We start from the raw sequence: 17462 nt of genomic DNA on the forward strand, positions 1-17462 counted from the left end.
ATACATAGTCCGCCACACCCTTGTCTAACCAGATGCCGCTGTTCTATCCTGCCGATGTGGCGTATAACCAGCCTGCTGTATGTTGATAGTGTCGTCGTTCAGCCATGACTCCGTGAAGCATAAGGTATTACAGTTTTGACTTGTTATACTTCACCCCTAAAAATGTCTGTACACATACATAGGTTGATCCAAACAGTACATACATCTTCTGAGCATGACTCCTAATCTTTGGAGTTTTGTTTTCATCGAGATATGCATATAACCTCGTCAGTCACATTGTTTTGAATAGTTCTCTAATCACTGCATCAGCCTGAAAATCGATAAGCTCAAGTTGCATGTCAGTGGGAGCGTTATCCACATTGGAGATGAAAGGAGAGGAAACCAACTGCATGTCATTTTCCAACACTTTGAAATCCTCAAAACGACAGGATAACTCACTGTTCAAAGCATGCAGTAGCGATGTATTCTTCTCCCGCTGGTCATCTGATAGGGAACAAGACTAGTAGTGTCGGAAGGTGGGTGAGATTGTTGGCTTCTATTTGGCGGGTTAGGAGGACAAATTTTCGCTTGAAGGCTTTGATACATCTGATGTGAAAAAAGGGCCTTCCCTTGTAGTTTGGAATTCATTCATGACGGCCACGCTGTCCACGGTGAAGGCAAAATCAGCCAACCATTTTTATCTTGCAGTTGAGGGAAATCCACATATTTTCCTTTCATTTGCAAAAACTTCAGGTCCCACACCCTTTAATCACCTTCCCCAAACTCAGCCATCTCAGGTTTGTGTTGTAGGGGAGATCTGCATGATCCGACTGTCTCTTCCAACAGTGACAAGAACTGCCTGTGGTTTAACGATTTTGCTCTTATGAAGTTTAGTGACTGTATCCACCTTAGTGACTGTATCCACAACATGGCTCATTTTCAGAACACATTTACAGAGCACCTCCTGATGAATAATGCAATAAAGGAAAATCATTTTCTAATCTGGGTTCAGCTTAGCTACTTGATCTTGTATCCTTTTCAAAACGCCAACGTTTTTCCCTGTCAAGTTTAGGCACCCATCAGTGGTTACACTGGAAAACTTTTCAAAACTCAGTCCCGGCTTTGCCATACTTATTAACCTCCTCCAAAAAATCTTTCCCTGTGTTTGTGCTCTTCATTGACTGCACTGAAGCAAGCTCCTCTGTAATTTAAAAGTCTGGGGTTATGCCTCATAAGAATATCAACTGCTCTCATCCACGGCAAAGGAGAAATAGGTGCCAATTCATTCCCCTGCAACTGTTGTTCCATATTCTTTGTGATGTCCTCAACACGCCATATCGTCTTGACAGAGAAACATTTTCAAACAGCTCTTTCTTGTCGGGGGAAAGTATTGCTGCAGAGTCAATTAAACATTATTTAATAAATTCACCCGAGGCTAAATGGCTTGCTATGCTGAGAAATTTTGTGAGACGGTACATACTGTAGCTAGTTCTCTCAATTACGTTGTTTGCTGAATGCAGTTTTGTGAAATCCTTGCTGCTTTTGCAACTGAGAAAGCAACTCTTTCGATGCACTTGCCCTCTGCTCAGAAGACATATTCCTATATTTCTCTGCATGCTTCGTCTGGAAGTGTCAGAACAAATTGTGGTCTTTCAAGCAGCGATGCTCTCTTTGCACACTAAGCACACAGCTTTCCCTTGATACCTCAATAAATAAATATTTTGATGTTGACTCTTGCTGGAGGTGTTCATTCATTGTCTACTTTCCTTTTTTTTAATCTTTGAAAAACACATTTGGGGCAATTTATAGCTAGCTACTATTTGTAACTGTGACGTGTGTGTCAGAATGTCAGTCACTGTCTGTCCTCGTGCAGTTGTTAATTATACGTGCCTTCAAAATAAATGTGCCACAAGCGGTGGGAGTTAAATCATTACACAAAGGTGGGTATTCATTTGGGCTTTTAATTTCAATAACAAATACGTTTTTCAAAACTTTACTATCGCAAATTCTTTATGTGATCTGAGCATTATTCCCCGGGCCATATTGAATCAGGTCGCGGGCCAGAGCCGGCCTTTGCCCTGTTCTAGACGATTCTGTGCTTCCAATTTTGTAGCAAAGGGAAAGCCCTTTTCTGTTTCAGCATGACAATACTCCAGTACATGCAGTACATGCAGGCAAGAGCGTAGGCAAAATGTATTCAGTTCAGTGTGTCAAATCAGAGGGCATGCTGTCCGGTCCTCTGGCAGTCTCTATGGGGGTGCCACAGGGTTCAATCCTCGGGCCGACTCTTTTCTCTGTATATATCAATGATGTTGCTCTTGCTGCGGGCGATTCCCTGATCCACCTCTACGCAGACGAGACCATTCTATATACTTCCGGCCCGTCCTTGGACACTGTGCTATCTAACCTCCAAACGAGCTTCAATGCCATACAACACTCCTTCCGTGGCCTCCAACTGCTCTTAAACGCTAGTAAAACCAAATGCATGCTTTTCAACCATTCGCTGCCTGCACCCGCACGCCTGACCAGCATCTCCACCCTGGATGGTTCCGACCTTGAATATGTGGACATCTATAAGTACCTAGGTGTCTGGCTAGACTGTAAACTCTCCTTCCAGACTCATATCAAATCAAGAGTCGGCTTTCTATTCCGCAACAAAGCCTCCTTCACTCACGCCGCCAAACTTACCCTAATAAAACTGACTATCCTACTGATCCTCGACTTCGGCGATGTCATCTACAAAATTGCTTCCAACACTACTCAGCAAACTGGATGCAGTTTATCACAGTGCCATCCGTTTTGTCACTAAAGCACCTTATACCACCCACCACTGCGACTTGTATGCTCTAGTCGGCTGGCCCTCGCTACATATTCGGCGCCAGACCCACTGGCTCCAGGTCATCTACAAGTCCATGCTAGGTAAAGCTCCTCCTTATCTCAGTTCACTGGTCACGATGGCAACACCCATCCGTAGCACGCGCTCCAGCAGGTGTATCTCACTGATCATCCCTAAAGCCAACACCTCATTTGGCCGCCTTTCATTACAGTTCTCTGCTGCCTGTGACTGGAACGAATTGCAAAAATCGCTGAAGTTGGAGACTTTTATCTCCCTCACCAACTTCAAACATCTGCTATCTGAGCAGCTAACCGATCGCTGCAGCTGTACATAGTCTATCGGTAAATAGCCCACCCATTTTTACCTACCTCATCCACATACTGTTTTTATTTATTTACTTTTCTGCTCTTTTGCACACCAATATCTCTACCTGTACATGACCATCTGATCATTTATCACTCCAAAATTGTAATTTTTTCGCCTACCTCCTCATGCCTTTTGCACACAATGTATATAGACTCCCCCTTTTTTTCTACTGTGTTATTGACTTGTTAATTGTTTACTCCATGTGTAACTCTGTGTTGTCTGTTCACACTGCTATGCTTTATCTTGGCCAGGTCGCAGTTGCAAATGAGAACTTGTTCTCAACTAGCCTACCTGGTTAAATAAAGGTGAAATAAATAAAATAAAAAATACAATTCAATAGGATTGGTTGCTGGGAAAGTTTAACCGAAAACTATTTTTGCATTCGTTTTCAAATATATTTTTTGCTCTCGCTTTAAAATGATACGTTTTAGGGTTTTGCTTTTGATGTCTCATTCTTCTTTTCAATTCTATACATTTTGCTTTCAATTGTTTGGTTTTTGATTTCAACATCCATTGTTTCAACCGTTCTTGAAAATGTAATGTTTACATTCTCAACTTTATTTTTCATGTTCACAATTTATTTTATTTTGAATTCAATACATATGGCGTGAAATTTACCCCATACACAACCCTCCCCCTCTCATCTTACCCGAAGCTGCCGTCCGATCTTGACGATGCATGGAAAAGCCAGCAAGGTTTATATTATCCAAGTTCTTGTTCAGTCACGACTTCAACAAACATAGGATATTACAGTTCTTCAGGTTCCGTTGATAGGAGAGTCTCGAACAGAGCTTGTCCAGTTTGTTCTCTAGTGATTGTACGTTCGCCAACAAAACATTGGACAATCGCCTCTTTCGAGTCCCGGGGATCAGGGCCTGGTCCGGGGTAAGCATTAACGTCCAGAACTGCCGACTCGTTGAAGTAGAAATCTTAATCTAAATTGAGGTTAGTGATGGCTGTTCTGATGTCCAGAAGCTGTTTTCGGTCACAGGAAATGATGGTGGAAATAAGTTAAGATCAGCGTAAAAAAACACAATATCAGGAGCCCGTAAGACGGCAGCTATCCACTTCAGCGCCATCTCACCAGAAAATCCCCTTTTGGCTTAGAACAAAGATTTAGTTCTGTTTGTCAAGTTTCTTAGAGGAAGTGCTTACCATAGGGCTGTGGTGGAGACATAATGCACTAACTCTGTGAAAGGAAGGGGGTCCGAGGAGGCGCCACAACTACGACATACAAACTGCAGGGGGAGAAAATCAAAGTTGCATGTCAAATTAAAATAACAGAATAACTAACAGAAAGTTGAAATTGGAAATCCGATGATATGTGTATAGGCCTTATCAGATTGGCTTTCAAATATATACCGTATATTTGGCTAAATCTAATTTATGCTGTATGTATGCTTTTATTTATGCATGTATATGTCTTTCTTAGGTGGCGCAAGAATTCCCCTACGGGGACAATAAAGATCTATTGAATTGACTTGGTTTTACAATCTTTTTGTTGTTAGTATGTCACTATTGGGTAACACTTTACTTAGGGCATACAGTTATAGTGTATTATTACTTGTTACAAGCATGTATAAGTCCTTATAAATGCTTTAGAAATTAACTTATAAAATGGTACGTCTTTTTATATGGAAATTTATCAAATGGCTGAACATGGCTGTTCAGATGATAACACATTATAAACACTTCATAGATACTGATGGCTTACAATGCATTATGAACGTATCATGATGCATTATACCTGTATCCCTTAAGTAGAGTGTTACCTACTAGTCTATATGTCTCTCCTTTTCCCTCTTTCTAATCAACAGTGGATTAAATAAATCACATTACCTGTTCATAAAGTATCATGGCAAACTTCTGGTGGGTAATGCAGGACTTAGATGTGCAGGCCTCAGTCGCCGTGTCAGAAACTATGTGCAGGTGAATCCTCTCCAGAATGTTCTCCTTGTGCACCAAGAATTAAACAAAGTGAGGTCAGACATCTGAAGTCACTGTTTTCCATTACATCCTTAGCATCTGTAGCCCAAACTATCCTGATACACATATCTGTGAGTAGAAACATAACAGTGTACACTGAGTGTACAAAACGTTAAGAACACCTTTCTAATATTGAGTTGCACTTGTAGTCCATGCCTCAATTTGTCGGAGCATGGACTATAAGGTGTCAAAAGCATTCCACAGATATGATGGCCCATGTTGACTCCAATGCTTCCACAGTTGTGTCAAGTTGTCTAGATGTCCTTTGGGTGGTGGACCATTCTTGATACACACAGCAAAGTGTTGAGCATGAAAAACCCAGCAGCGTTGCAGTTATTGACACACTCAAACCGGTGTGCCTGGCACCTACTACCATACCCTGTTGAAAGGCACTTTAATCTCTTGTCTTTGTCATTCACCCTCTGAATGGCACACATCTGTCTATAATAAAGCACAGCTCTGCCATCTTAACAACACTATCAACAAGGCAGGTCCTACAGGCCCTAGTTTTGTCACACCTGGACTACTGTTCAGTCGTGTGGTCAGGTGCCACAAAGAGGGACTTTGGCTAAGAACAGGGCAGCACGGCTGGCCCTTAAATGTACACGGTGAGCTAACATTAATGACATGCATGTCAATCTCTCCTGGCTTAAAGTGGGGGAAAGATTGACTTCATCACTACTTATTTTTGTAAGAGGTGTTGACAAGCTGAATGCACCGAGTTGTTTAAACTACTAGCACAAAGCTCAGACACCGATGCATATCCCACGAGAAGTCTCTTCACAATTCCAGAACAGATTGGGAGGTGCACAGTACTACATAAAGCCATGACTACATGGAACTCTATTCCACATCAGGTAACTGATGCAAGCAGTAGAATCAAATTTAAAAAACAGATTAAAAAAACATTTCATGGAACAGCGGGTAGTGTGAAGAGACACACATGTACAGACAAACGTATATGCACACAGGCACGAGTACACACACCCCACACATGTACATTGTAATATTGTTGTATGTGTTATATATACCCCTTTGCAGCAGCTAATGGGGTTCCCTAACAAATACAAATACATACACAATCCATGTCTCAATTGTCTCAAGATTTAAAAATCCTTCTTTAACCTGTCTCTACACTGATTGAAGTGGTGACATCAATAAGGGATCATAGCTTTCACCTGGATTCACCTGATCCGTCTATGTCATGGAAAGACTAAATCAAATGCTCAAAATTAAAATATATTTTTACAGCACAGGAGAAATGTAGTCTTGTCTTACCCTGGCGTCTTCCTGACTTACATTTTGGTTGAATAGGGTTATTATGGTCTTCAGCTACTGTAAGATGGTACCATTGGACAGCGCTAGGAGAATCCCCAAATACCTCAGTTGAAGGTATAACCTCGTGTGTGCTAAGCAGAAAATACCCTCTGACCTCCTAGCTTCTGTTCCTTTAGCTCAGTGTTTCCCAAAACCTCTCCTTGAAGTACTCCCAGCCATTTCCACTTATTTGATTTATTCCAGAACTAGCACAGCTGACTTAACTGGTTAAGTGACTAGATGAATCAGGTGTATTTGTACTGGGTTTAGGGTTGCAAAATTACTTTTGGGAAAGTTACTGGAATTTTGCTAATTTAAGGGGTACCAACGGGGAGTTTTGGGAAACTGCTTTAGTTCAATAAAAAAGGCTAATATGACATCTCGATCGCTAAAAAAGAAAGTGCTACGGTTCTAGACTTACAAAGCACTCTGCAGCGTCGTCCATGTGGCCAAGTTGGAAACGCTGCTCGTCCTTAAAGGTTTCTGCGAGTGCGTGACGCAGGCTATCCGAAGGCAACGCTCGCTCTTGGCTTTGCTGGAACTGGCTGAAAATACTCTGCAGGGGGAAAAAACGTTGTAGAGAATTGAGGGGAGGGGGGTACTGTAAGTTGCCTTAATGATCAAGTCTCTAAGAGCTGGTTTCCTGAACCCAGATTCAGCTCAGTCCTGGACTTAAAAGAATGTTCAATGCAGTCCAGGATTAGACTTAATTCTAGGTCCAGGAACTCTGCCCACTGGGCACAGACGTCAATTCAATGTACATTCCACGTTGATTCAACATTATTTCATTGAAATGACGTGGAACCAATATTGATTCAACCAGTGTGTTTAAAAGATCTTCAAATATCAATGGCTATTTTTGTTTAAATAGAAACTAAATAACTATGCTACATTTTTTACGAGTGAACTTGGACATATTGTGAATCTCTTGAATCAGTAATTAAACTAGGTGTAAGTATTGTGATATGTACAGTATTGTGATGATGATATTATATACAAACCTTTAAAGCACAGAAAATGCAGGCATCCCCTAGACAAAAATGACCAGGAAGCTGTCTCAAACTCCTCCTGAAAATGTCCAACTGCCATAACACCTGTTCAGGTGAAATGACAGCATTGCACTGATCATATTCAAATCACAGGTATATGTGTATTAATCCAACAACATAACATAAAATGTTATGACTGTTTTAGTCCACATTACGTTCTACATGAAAAGTAGAACTAAATCCTACATAGAAAAAAGCATGGACATCTTAATTTTAGTAGTAATCTTGCCCCTTAGCCTTCCGTAGGAAAACTATTGCATAAACCTGCATATTGACACGTTTTAGCACTCACCTGTACGGCACTGTTGAGGAAGCAGCTATTCTGGCCTGGTTCATTCAGCAGGCCTTTGGTTAGAGCCAGAGACAACATGCTCCCAGGCTGATAGGATTTCCCCAGACCCCCACCACCACCAACAGCTCCAGGCTTTTTGAAGAGCTTGACCCATGCCAGAGAGTTAGAGCCTGCCACTGGGGAGAGAGCAGTCACCAGCTGTTGTTATGCTCTAATGGGAATTGGATATACAAATGTGGCTCCTGGACCAGAAGTTTAAGACTGCTGTTATGAGATATATCCATAGAGAACACTAATCATACAATACAATACCTTGTTTTACCAGGTAAGTTGACTGAAAACACATTCTCATTTACAGAAACGACCTGGGGAATAGTTACAGGAGAGAGGAGGGGGGATGAATGAGCCAATTGTAAGCTGGGGATGATTAGGTGACCGTGATGGTATGAGGGCCAGATTGGGAATTTATTTTACATCCTGAGGGGTAAGTCCTTATGTGTCCATGCACATCTTAGAGGGTGAATAGCACTTGGCCACTGGTTATGATCAGACGTTGGGTTAGGTAGGATTTAGTGACTTGTGTGATGGGAGCTGTTGTTTACCTTCTCTGGAGAGTGGGGGAGGCTTGCCAAAGCTGGACATACTGGGAAGAGGGAGCTAGCAAGCCATGGGACCAATCCATTACATCCCTGCCTCGCACTTCCAAAAAGATCCATTGAAGTCATTCCCAGGCTCATCCATAGGGAAGCTTTTGAATGGCACTATTGGACATTGAGTGACAATGGGACCAAGTCTAAAGAGAGGAAAAGAGATGGGACAAATCATTGGCTTTAAAAAAAACTTTGGGCAATGACGGCACAATCAGCACAAACCGTCATTCTGTGACCAAACTTTGCATCTGCACTGCGGGAATTGTTAAAAGTATTAATTGTGCATATAGTTGTATGGTTTAACTTTGCAATCATTGGTTTTTGTTTGACATACATTTTAAAGTGAGTTGCCCTACTGCTTTCAAAGGTTGATAAAATTCAATACCAGTGAGTTACCACTTAAGTTTACATGTATCTAACTTGAATATTTTCCGTGTGTGCATTTTCAAATTGATTTTTTTGAACATATTAGGGACAGATACAAATTAACAGTTGAAACAGTTTTTCAATAAAACACATCATATAGTTCAAGCCAATTGTCAACACTATATGTGATACAGTTTCCTGAGTTCCCATGGCCACAAGCAGGGGTGCTTGTTCCCCCTCTGGCCCCCCAGAAAAATACATCTTAAAATTGCCCCTGCTATTATGTTGCGTTACTGCCATTGTTTTATCCCATGCCTTCATACATTGTTTATGACTTTCTCAAAGTCTTATGATTTTATTTTGCATACACCTAAATAGAATCTAGAAGATGTATGTTATATAAGTGACCATAGAGACTAGGCCTACGGTTGCAATAGCTTCTCTGTGTTGTGATTGACTTGAGCTGGGTGGACAACGTTACAATCGTATAAGCTACTTGGGCACAGATTCAACAGCCAGTTTACAGGCATTTGCTGTTTTTCAAGTCACTGGTTGTCACAGCACTGAAAAATACAGTACCCCCTGGCATTTTATCACATTATTTAATCACATTAGGACTGTGTGAAAGTCTGGATACTCCCCATACCAAAACAGCACATATAGCTAGCTAACTAGGCCAATGAGGCTCCCTGCAGGGTTGGGGTCAATTTGAATGGAAGTCAGTCGATTCTGGAAGTAAACTGACATTCCAATCCAATAATTGAAAAAAGGGCATCTATTTACAATGACTTGAAAAGTAGAAGAACTGAAAAGTAGAAGGTACACTACATGATCAGAAGTAGGTGGACACCTGCTCGTCGAACATCATGGGCATCAATATGGAGTTGGTGCCCCCTTTGCTACTATAACAGCCTCCACTCTTCTGGAAAGGCTTTCCAATAGATGTTGGAACATTGCTGCGGGGGACTTGCTTCCATTCAGCCACTTGTCATACTAAAATGGGAAAGGGCCCTCCCCAAACTGTTGCCAAAAAGTTGGAAGCACAGGATGGTCTAGAACGTCATTGTATGCTGTAGCCTTAAGATTTCCCTTCACTGGAACTAAGGGGTCTAACCATGAAAAACAAACTTTACAGTTGGCACTAAGCATTCAGGCAGGTAGCGTTCTCCTGGCATCCGCCAAACCCAGATTCATCTGTCAGCCTGCCAGATGGTGAAGCGTGATTCATCACTCCAGAGAACGCATTTCCACTGCTCCAGAGTCCAATGGCTATACACCACTCATGCGCATGGTGATCTTAGGTTATGTGCGGCTGCTCGGCCATGGAAACCCATTTCATGAAGCTCCCGACGAACAGTTCTTGTGCTGACGTTGCTTCCAGAGGCAATTTGGAACTCGGTAGTGAGTGTTGCAACCGAGGACAGACAATTTTTAAACGCATTAGCACTCGGAGGGCCCATTCTGTGAGCTTGTGTGGGTACCACTTTTCTGCTGAGCCGTTGTTGCTCCTAGATGTTTCCTCTTCACAATAACAGCAATTACAGTTGACCGAGGCAGCTCTAGCATGGCAGAAATTAGACGAACTGACTTGTTGGAAAGGTGGCATCCTGTGACGGTCCCACGTTGAAAGTCACTGAGCTTTTCAGTAAGGCCATTTTACTGCCAATATTTGTCTATGGGGATTGCATCGCTGTCTGCTAGATTTTATACATCTGTCAGCAACAGGTGTGGCTGAAATACCTGAATTGACTAATTTGAAGGGGTGTCCACATACTTTTGTATATATAGTGTATACATTTCAAAAATTGTTCAATGTTTTTATGTTTTATTTAAATCACTTTCGGAATTGACTGCCTTCAATTCAAATGGACCAAAACCCGGTTTCTCTGCACCCTGAAACATTACAGACAGGACAGGTTACTGATATTGTTGCTGAGCTGTGATGCTGCCGAGTCATGATGCTTTCCTGGAATCCACAGAATTAATTCCATATGAAGTAGGATTAGGCATCAACCCAAGTAATATATCTGATATCCTACTGGTAGGTAAACCAGAAGCACATTATAAAGCATCAGGTTACTCTTATAGGAGTGTAATAACACTGTAATTACAATTGATTCTATATTGAACTCCATCTCTATCCCTACGTGATTGCAAAGCATTACTAAAACAATATGTTATTACGATGTTGTTATTGTAGTAAGTACAGTAATACACAGGTATAAGTGCAAATTAAAGCAAAGTGTTACTGGTAAACTTTTCTCATCCTCTTCTCTAAGAGTTGGCTATGGGCTACTGTACATAACACATAATAGTTTATATTCTATAATATTTGCTGGGTCCAAACGGCTACAATTTCCTTGAAAGATGGTTATTCTCCTCCTGTCTGACAATATAAAGTTGAAGTGGGAATTTACATTTAAACTCAACTGACATTTAATCCTAGTAAAAAGTCCCTGTCTTAGGTCAATTAGGATCACAACTTTATTTTAAGAATGTGAAATGTCAGAATAATAGTAGAGAGAATTATTTATTTCAGCTTTTATTTACTTCATCGCATTCCCAGTGGGTCAGAAGTTCACATACACTCAATTAGTATTTGGTAGCATTGCTTTTAAATTGTTTAACTTGCGTCAAACGTTTCGGCTAGCCTTCCACAAGCTTCCCACAATAAGTAGGGTGAATTTTGGCCCATTCCTCCTGACAGAGCTAGTGTAACTGAGTCAGGTTTGTAGGCCTCCTTGCTCGCACATGATTTTTCAGTTCTGCCCACACATTTTATATAGGTTTGAGGTCAAGGCTTTGTGATGGCCACTCCAATACCTTGACTTTGTGGTCCTTAATCCATTTTGCCACAACTTCGGAAGTATGCTTGGGGTCATTGTCCATTTGGAAGACGCATTTGTGACCAAGCTTTAACTTCCTGAATGATGTCTTCAGATGTTGCTTTAATATATCCACATCATTTTTGTGAAGTGCACCAGTCTCTCCTGCAGCCACGCACCCCCACAACAAGTTGCTGCCACCCCCGTGCTTCACTGTTGGGATGGTGTTCTTCGGCTTACAAGCCTCCCCCTTTTTCCTCCAAACATAACGATGGTCATTATGGCCAAACAGATCTATTTTTGTTTCATCAGACCAGAGGATATTTCTCCAAAAATAACGATATTTGTCCCCATGTGCAGTTGAAAACCGTAGACTGGATTTTTTATGGCGGTTTTGGAGCAGCGGCTTCTTCCTTGCTGAGCGGTCTTTCAAGTTATGTTGATATAGGACTCGTTTTACTGTGGATATAGACACTTTTGTACCTGTTTCCTCCAGCATCTTCACAAGGTGCTTTGCTGTTGTTCTGGGATTGATTTGCACTTTTTGCACCAAAGTACATTCATCTCTAGGAGACAGAACACGTCTCCTTCCTGATCGTTATGACAGCTGTTTGGTCCCATGGTGTTTATACTTGCGTACTATTGTTTGTACAGATAAACGTGGTACCTTCAGGCATTTAGAAATTGCTCCCAAGGATGAACCAGACTTGTGGAGGTCTATTTTTTCTGAAGTCTTGGCTGATTTCTTTTGATTTTCCCATGATGCCAAGCAAAGAGGCACTGAGTTTGAAGGTAGGCCTTGAAATACATCCACAGGTACACCTCCAACTGACTCAAACAATGTCAATTAGCCTATCAGAAGCTTCTAAAGCCATGACATAATTTTCTGGAATTTGACTGTGCCTTTTCTTTAAAGGCATAGTCAACTTAGTGTATGTAAACTTCTGACCCACTGAAATTGTGATACAGTGAATTATAAGTGAAATAATCTGTCTGTAAACAATCGTTTGAAAAATTACTTGTGTCAAGCACAAAGTAGATGTCCTAACCAACTTGCCAAAACTATAGTTTGTTAACAAGAAATGTGTGGAGTTGTTGAAAAACAGGTTTTAATGACTCCAACCTAAGTGTATGTAAACTTCCGACTTCAACTGTAGTCAGATCTCAGATGTGCCATGGAAACAATGAGCAGGAAGTAGTGTAACTCCCATTAATACTGTACCTGTGTCCCAAATGGCACCCTATTCCCTTTGAAGTGCTCTATTTTTGACCAGGACCCATAGGGCACTATATGGGGATTAGGGTGCCATTTGGGATGCAACCAATACCTCCTAATAACAGTAATGTGTTAAACAAGAAGCCCTGTATTAAGACAAGTAAATCCCAACCCAAAGTGCTCTACAAACCTACTTCAGAGATCATACAAGAGCCAGAAGCAATAGCTCCATCTTTCCATCTGATTAGTGGGTGGAATTCTAGCCATATTGCCTCATAACTACCTAGATGTAGGGGCTAGATTATGTTTGTTTCTGGATAGGGCTGCTGCTTGGTTTTAAAAAGCTATAGTCTTGTCCAGAAACAACCTGTTAGGCACATCTGAATGGTTTGGATAAGAATAACCAACATGACAGAACATCCCACCTACTGATACATTCATTTATGTTATGCATGAAATGAGATGTGTTTTCAGTGAACTATCCTTTCACATTCTGTTTGCCATCACGAACTTCAGCATAATATCTGACCGCACCTGTAGCTGACCCATGTTTGTCATAACTTCTACTATTTGCAAGTGAGATGTTTTTGCTTGTAACAATCACATATTTACAAAATGTGCAAAATGTTTACTGTATACAATGCCTTCAATTCGAATTGAGCCCAAACCTGGTATCCAGGCAAGTGTATCCAGCCCACGTTGTGACCAAAAAGTGGTATACATATACACCTGAATAATCACAAGCAGGCATTAACAAATATGATTACATTTGCCTTTCTGCACATGTGGTGTATTCTTCAAATAGAAAAAGGATCCGTATCATAGCCCTATAATTATAACCTAAAACTTCATATGACTTCATTTAGCCTATAATTCGCCATCCACTGTATTATTCTAAATAGCGAGGAGTTACTCGAACATGAGGGGTCTTTTCTACCATGCATAGGGATACTTCAGATGCCATTGCATATCGTGCAATTTACACCTGTTAGGACGCATGCGTGTTATGGGGGAACAGATTTATTTACCGCAACTCGCATCACTGCATCAAAGAAAAACATACCCGTTAGATAAAAATGTTATAACACTGTAATACTCACTGTATCTCGTCGATAATATTTGGCCGATATAAAATATCTCCCAAAACAGCTAGGCTGTCAACATTAGATTCCCACAAGTTGTGTCACCTACAAACCGGTGAAGCAAAAATTACTGCAATAGACTACCCGGACTCGCTCGTGGATAATGTCAGGCAGTACTGGTGGATGGAATCTGTGGGCAAATGCATTATTAAGGTCTGCATAGCTACAATAAATTGCAACGCCAGTGCAGTGATACAATGCCAACCGGCATTTTAACCGTCATACCCGAATACGTTTTGTCTATTGTCTTATTCTAGCCTGATAATGTCCTTGCTGTTTTTACGTTTTCGGTTCAATAGCGGAAATAATTTCTGGAAATAAATCCAGTAGTGGTCTATGCATGAATGTCATCCGCAGATTAGTGATGCTTCGAGAGTAGCGAGGTCAAAATCCGCCCCGAGTGTACAGTAGCCTACTGCAATTCAGATATCTCGGCCGCATGGGTGGACTTGATGGCAAATCGCTTGTCTCGCAGAGCAGACACAAGTATTCGGCGTTTGGTTTGTCCCATTTGAGGTGAGAGTAGAACTCACATGACTCTCAAAAACACTGTTTCACTATCAGGCTGACTGCAGCATGTAACGTTGTAATTGTCGAGGCTTTCTATATTAAGCTTTGATGTTTGCAATTATCAAATACAATTATCTAAAGACCATTTTCCTCGAGATAAAAACATTCAGGGGGAAATAAAGTCCATGTCTATAGCTAGGTATCCATCCAATCGGAGACAGATTTGCATGCGAATATTCTAAAATTCGCATAATTAATATGCACACTTGTTGATAAAAGTTCAATGTGCTTGCATCACATTTTCAACACTACAGATTGTTTTGTCACAAAACTGTTGCATAAAATAGCAAATGCGCCTACTCTGGGCTTGGCACTTGTGCTCTAGCCAACAGTTTACAAATACAGTGCAGGTAGACTATGCGGGATGGCTAGTCTACATGATCAGATTATTATGGATAAAAGCGAGAATATTTTATTTGTCAAATGGCAGTCAAGCATCGATCATAATGTCACCAGAATAAGACCCTCGGTATTTTATTGGATAGCAGGATCACACTCATCACGTGCACTTTCCTGTGAAGTTCGTCACATCTTATTTCATCTGTAGCCTAATGAACTGCATGGTTTCCCAAGTGGTAGTGGGAGGACCACACACCATATCATCATGACTCCAAATGTACTTTTATATATGATGGTTATTATACCAATATTTACCTATAAAGACGTTTCCACCGCCATTTCCAGCATAATTAGTTTTACCTACACAAAAATATCCCATGTCTAACGAGCAAAAACGTTCTGTTTTTGTCAAAGCTGTAATTATTATTTTTTAAATAAGATATGACTTTATTTGCATAAGAACTGTTGATGAAAACGTGCTTAGTATCTAGGTTTTCATCCAATTGGCAACAGATTTTCATGCTAATATTCAAAAAAATTCCCAGCAGTGGTGTATTTCCACCAAACTGACTTGTTGAGGATAAAAACCTAAACAATACAATTAAATTGAATAAAATGGCATATGCAGGCCCATGGCCTATATTTCAGTCCGCTATCCACAACTCAGGAAGCACCGTTGCATTTGTTGTGACTAGTACGCCTATGCTAATTTCCCACAAAAATGCACGGTGCAGGACCACTGATCGGGAACATGTCTTCCCTCCCATTAGATCTTGGCAGATGTAAAGGCAGAACCATTGTCTGACTCTGACACAATTATATTTGACATGCTCTCAAGTTGAAATCAATGTTTGAAACGTTTAAAATGATTTCTAGACCAAATTTTGTAACTCTCTTTATGTGCATTTTCCCCTCATTTTTAAGCTTCTTGTTCAGCCTTGGGAGGCAAGGGAGAGGAGCTCTTGTCCAACTTTTGATCGTTTCAAGTAATGATTTGTGTTCGAAAGTATTTCTTATTAAATGAGATCAACGGCAGCTGTAGTGATATCATACCATCATGAAATACAATCAATGTTCAATATTTTTCTGGGTATAGCTAAACGAATGAATGGAATCCAATGGGATGCTAATATTAGCAATATGCTGACATGACCTACTGAAACAGCTGATTCCATGGACTCCTTTTGAGAAGAAAAACCCATGAGGGAATTGCCACAATAACCACGTTTCCATCCATAGTTTTTATGGTAGTAAAGTCATATCGCATAAGAACAAATTACAACAGCTGTGATGGAAACAGGAAGTCTCGGTGTAATTTTATAAGCACTGACAGATCATTTGGTTGTTCAACATGGTGGGATCTTTTTGTGTCGGTAAAATGTTGGTGGAAACGCCTTTATGCGTACATTTTTATATAATAACAATCATACGAAAATACATTTTGAGTCACACAATGATATGATGTCTGGGCCTCACACTACGACTTGGGAAGCTACACAGTTTATTAGGCTACAGATTAAATAAATTATGATGAACTTCATAGGATGGTGAAAGTGCACAGTGATGAGCTTGATGCTGCTTTCCAATAAATATTGAAGGTCTTATTCTGGTGACATGATGATCGATGCTTGACTGCCATTTGACAAATCAAAATATACTCACTCTTATCCATAATAATCTCATCATGTAGACTAGCCAGCCTGCACAGCATACCCACACCGCATATGCGAGCTGTTGGCTAGAGCACAGGTGACAAGACCAGAGGAGGCACATTTGCTATTTAATGCAACAGTTTGTGACAAAACTATTGGTGGAGTTGAAAATGCAATGGAAAATGACCTTCTGCAGTTAATGCTAACAACATTGCTATGGATAAAGCTATTTGCTAATTCAACCCAATCCAACTCTCCAGTTGTCACCCATCTTCCCCATTATCGCCTGTGTATTTATACCTGTGTTCTCTGTTTGTCTGTTGCCAGTTCTTCTTGTTTGTCAAGTCAACCAGCGTTTTTGTGTCTCAGCGCCTGCTTTTTCCAGTCTCTCTTTTTCTTGGCCTCCTGGTTTTGACCATTGCCTGTCCTGACTCTGAGCCCGCCTGCCGACCTGTACCTTTGCCCCATTATTAAACCATTGTTAATTCGACATTGTCTGCATCTGGGTCTTACCTTAATACCTGATTGTGTGTGTGTGTGTGTGTGTGTGTGTGTGTGTGTGTGTGTGTGTGTGTGTGTGTGTGTGTGTGTGTGTGTGTGTGTGTGTGTGTGTGTGTGTGTGTGTGTGTGTGTTGATCAGACATCATCAACTGTTGTTGGTGTATGGTTGTTGGTCTGTAGTTGGTCATACAGTTCCTGGGTAGTACCCTGAACTAACTAAGAATTGTCCTATCTTTTAAAAAAATATTTGAATTTAGGGATTTGGTACGAAGTCAGTGAAACTATTTTCCGATTCAATTTGGTATGTGTTGGTTCTTTAATGTTAGCATACTGTAACTCAGTATTGTTTTTTCTTCTTCCGATAGCTTAAGCAATA

General features: G+C 40.8%; 1 protein-coding gene across 1 annotated transcript in view; it reads right to left on the minus strand.

Annotated features, from left to right (window-relative positions):
- LOC109894791 (inactive ubiquitin carboxyl-terminal hydrolase 53-like) overlaps window positions 1–8467 on the minus strand; it is a 51018-nt gene extending 42551 nt beyond the window's left edge. Inside the window, exons 1-6 of the mRNA XM_020488472.2 lie at window positions 8428–8467; window positions 7826–8001; window positions 7486–7578; window positions 6906–7040; window positions 5021–5134; window positions 4337–4419 (exon numbers count right to left, since the gene is read on the minus strand). Coding sequence (XP_020344061.1) covers window positions 4337–4419; window positions 5021–5134; window positions 6906–7040; window positions 7486–7578; window positions 7826–8001; window positions 8428–8467 — 641 coding nt within the window. The remainder of the gene's footprint in view (window positions 1–4336; window positions 4420–5020; window positions 5135–6905; window positions 7041–7485; window positions 7579–7825; window positions 8002–8427) is intronic.
- Between the last annotated feature and the right edge of the window lie 8995 nt (window positions 8468–17462).

This window comes from Oncorhynchus kisutch, linkage group LG7, assembly GCF_002021735.2.
Source record: "Oncorhynchus kisutch isolate 150728-3 linkage group LG7, Okis_V2, whole genome shotgun sequence".
Taxonomy (NCBI): Eukaryota; Metazoa; Chordata; class Actinopteri; order Salmoniformes; family Salmonidae; genus Oncorhynchus; species Oncorhynchus kisutch.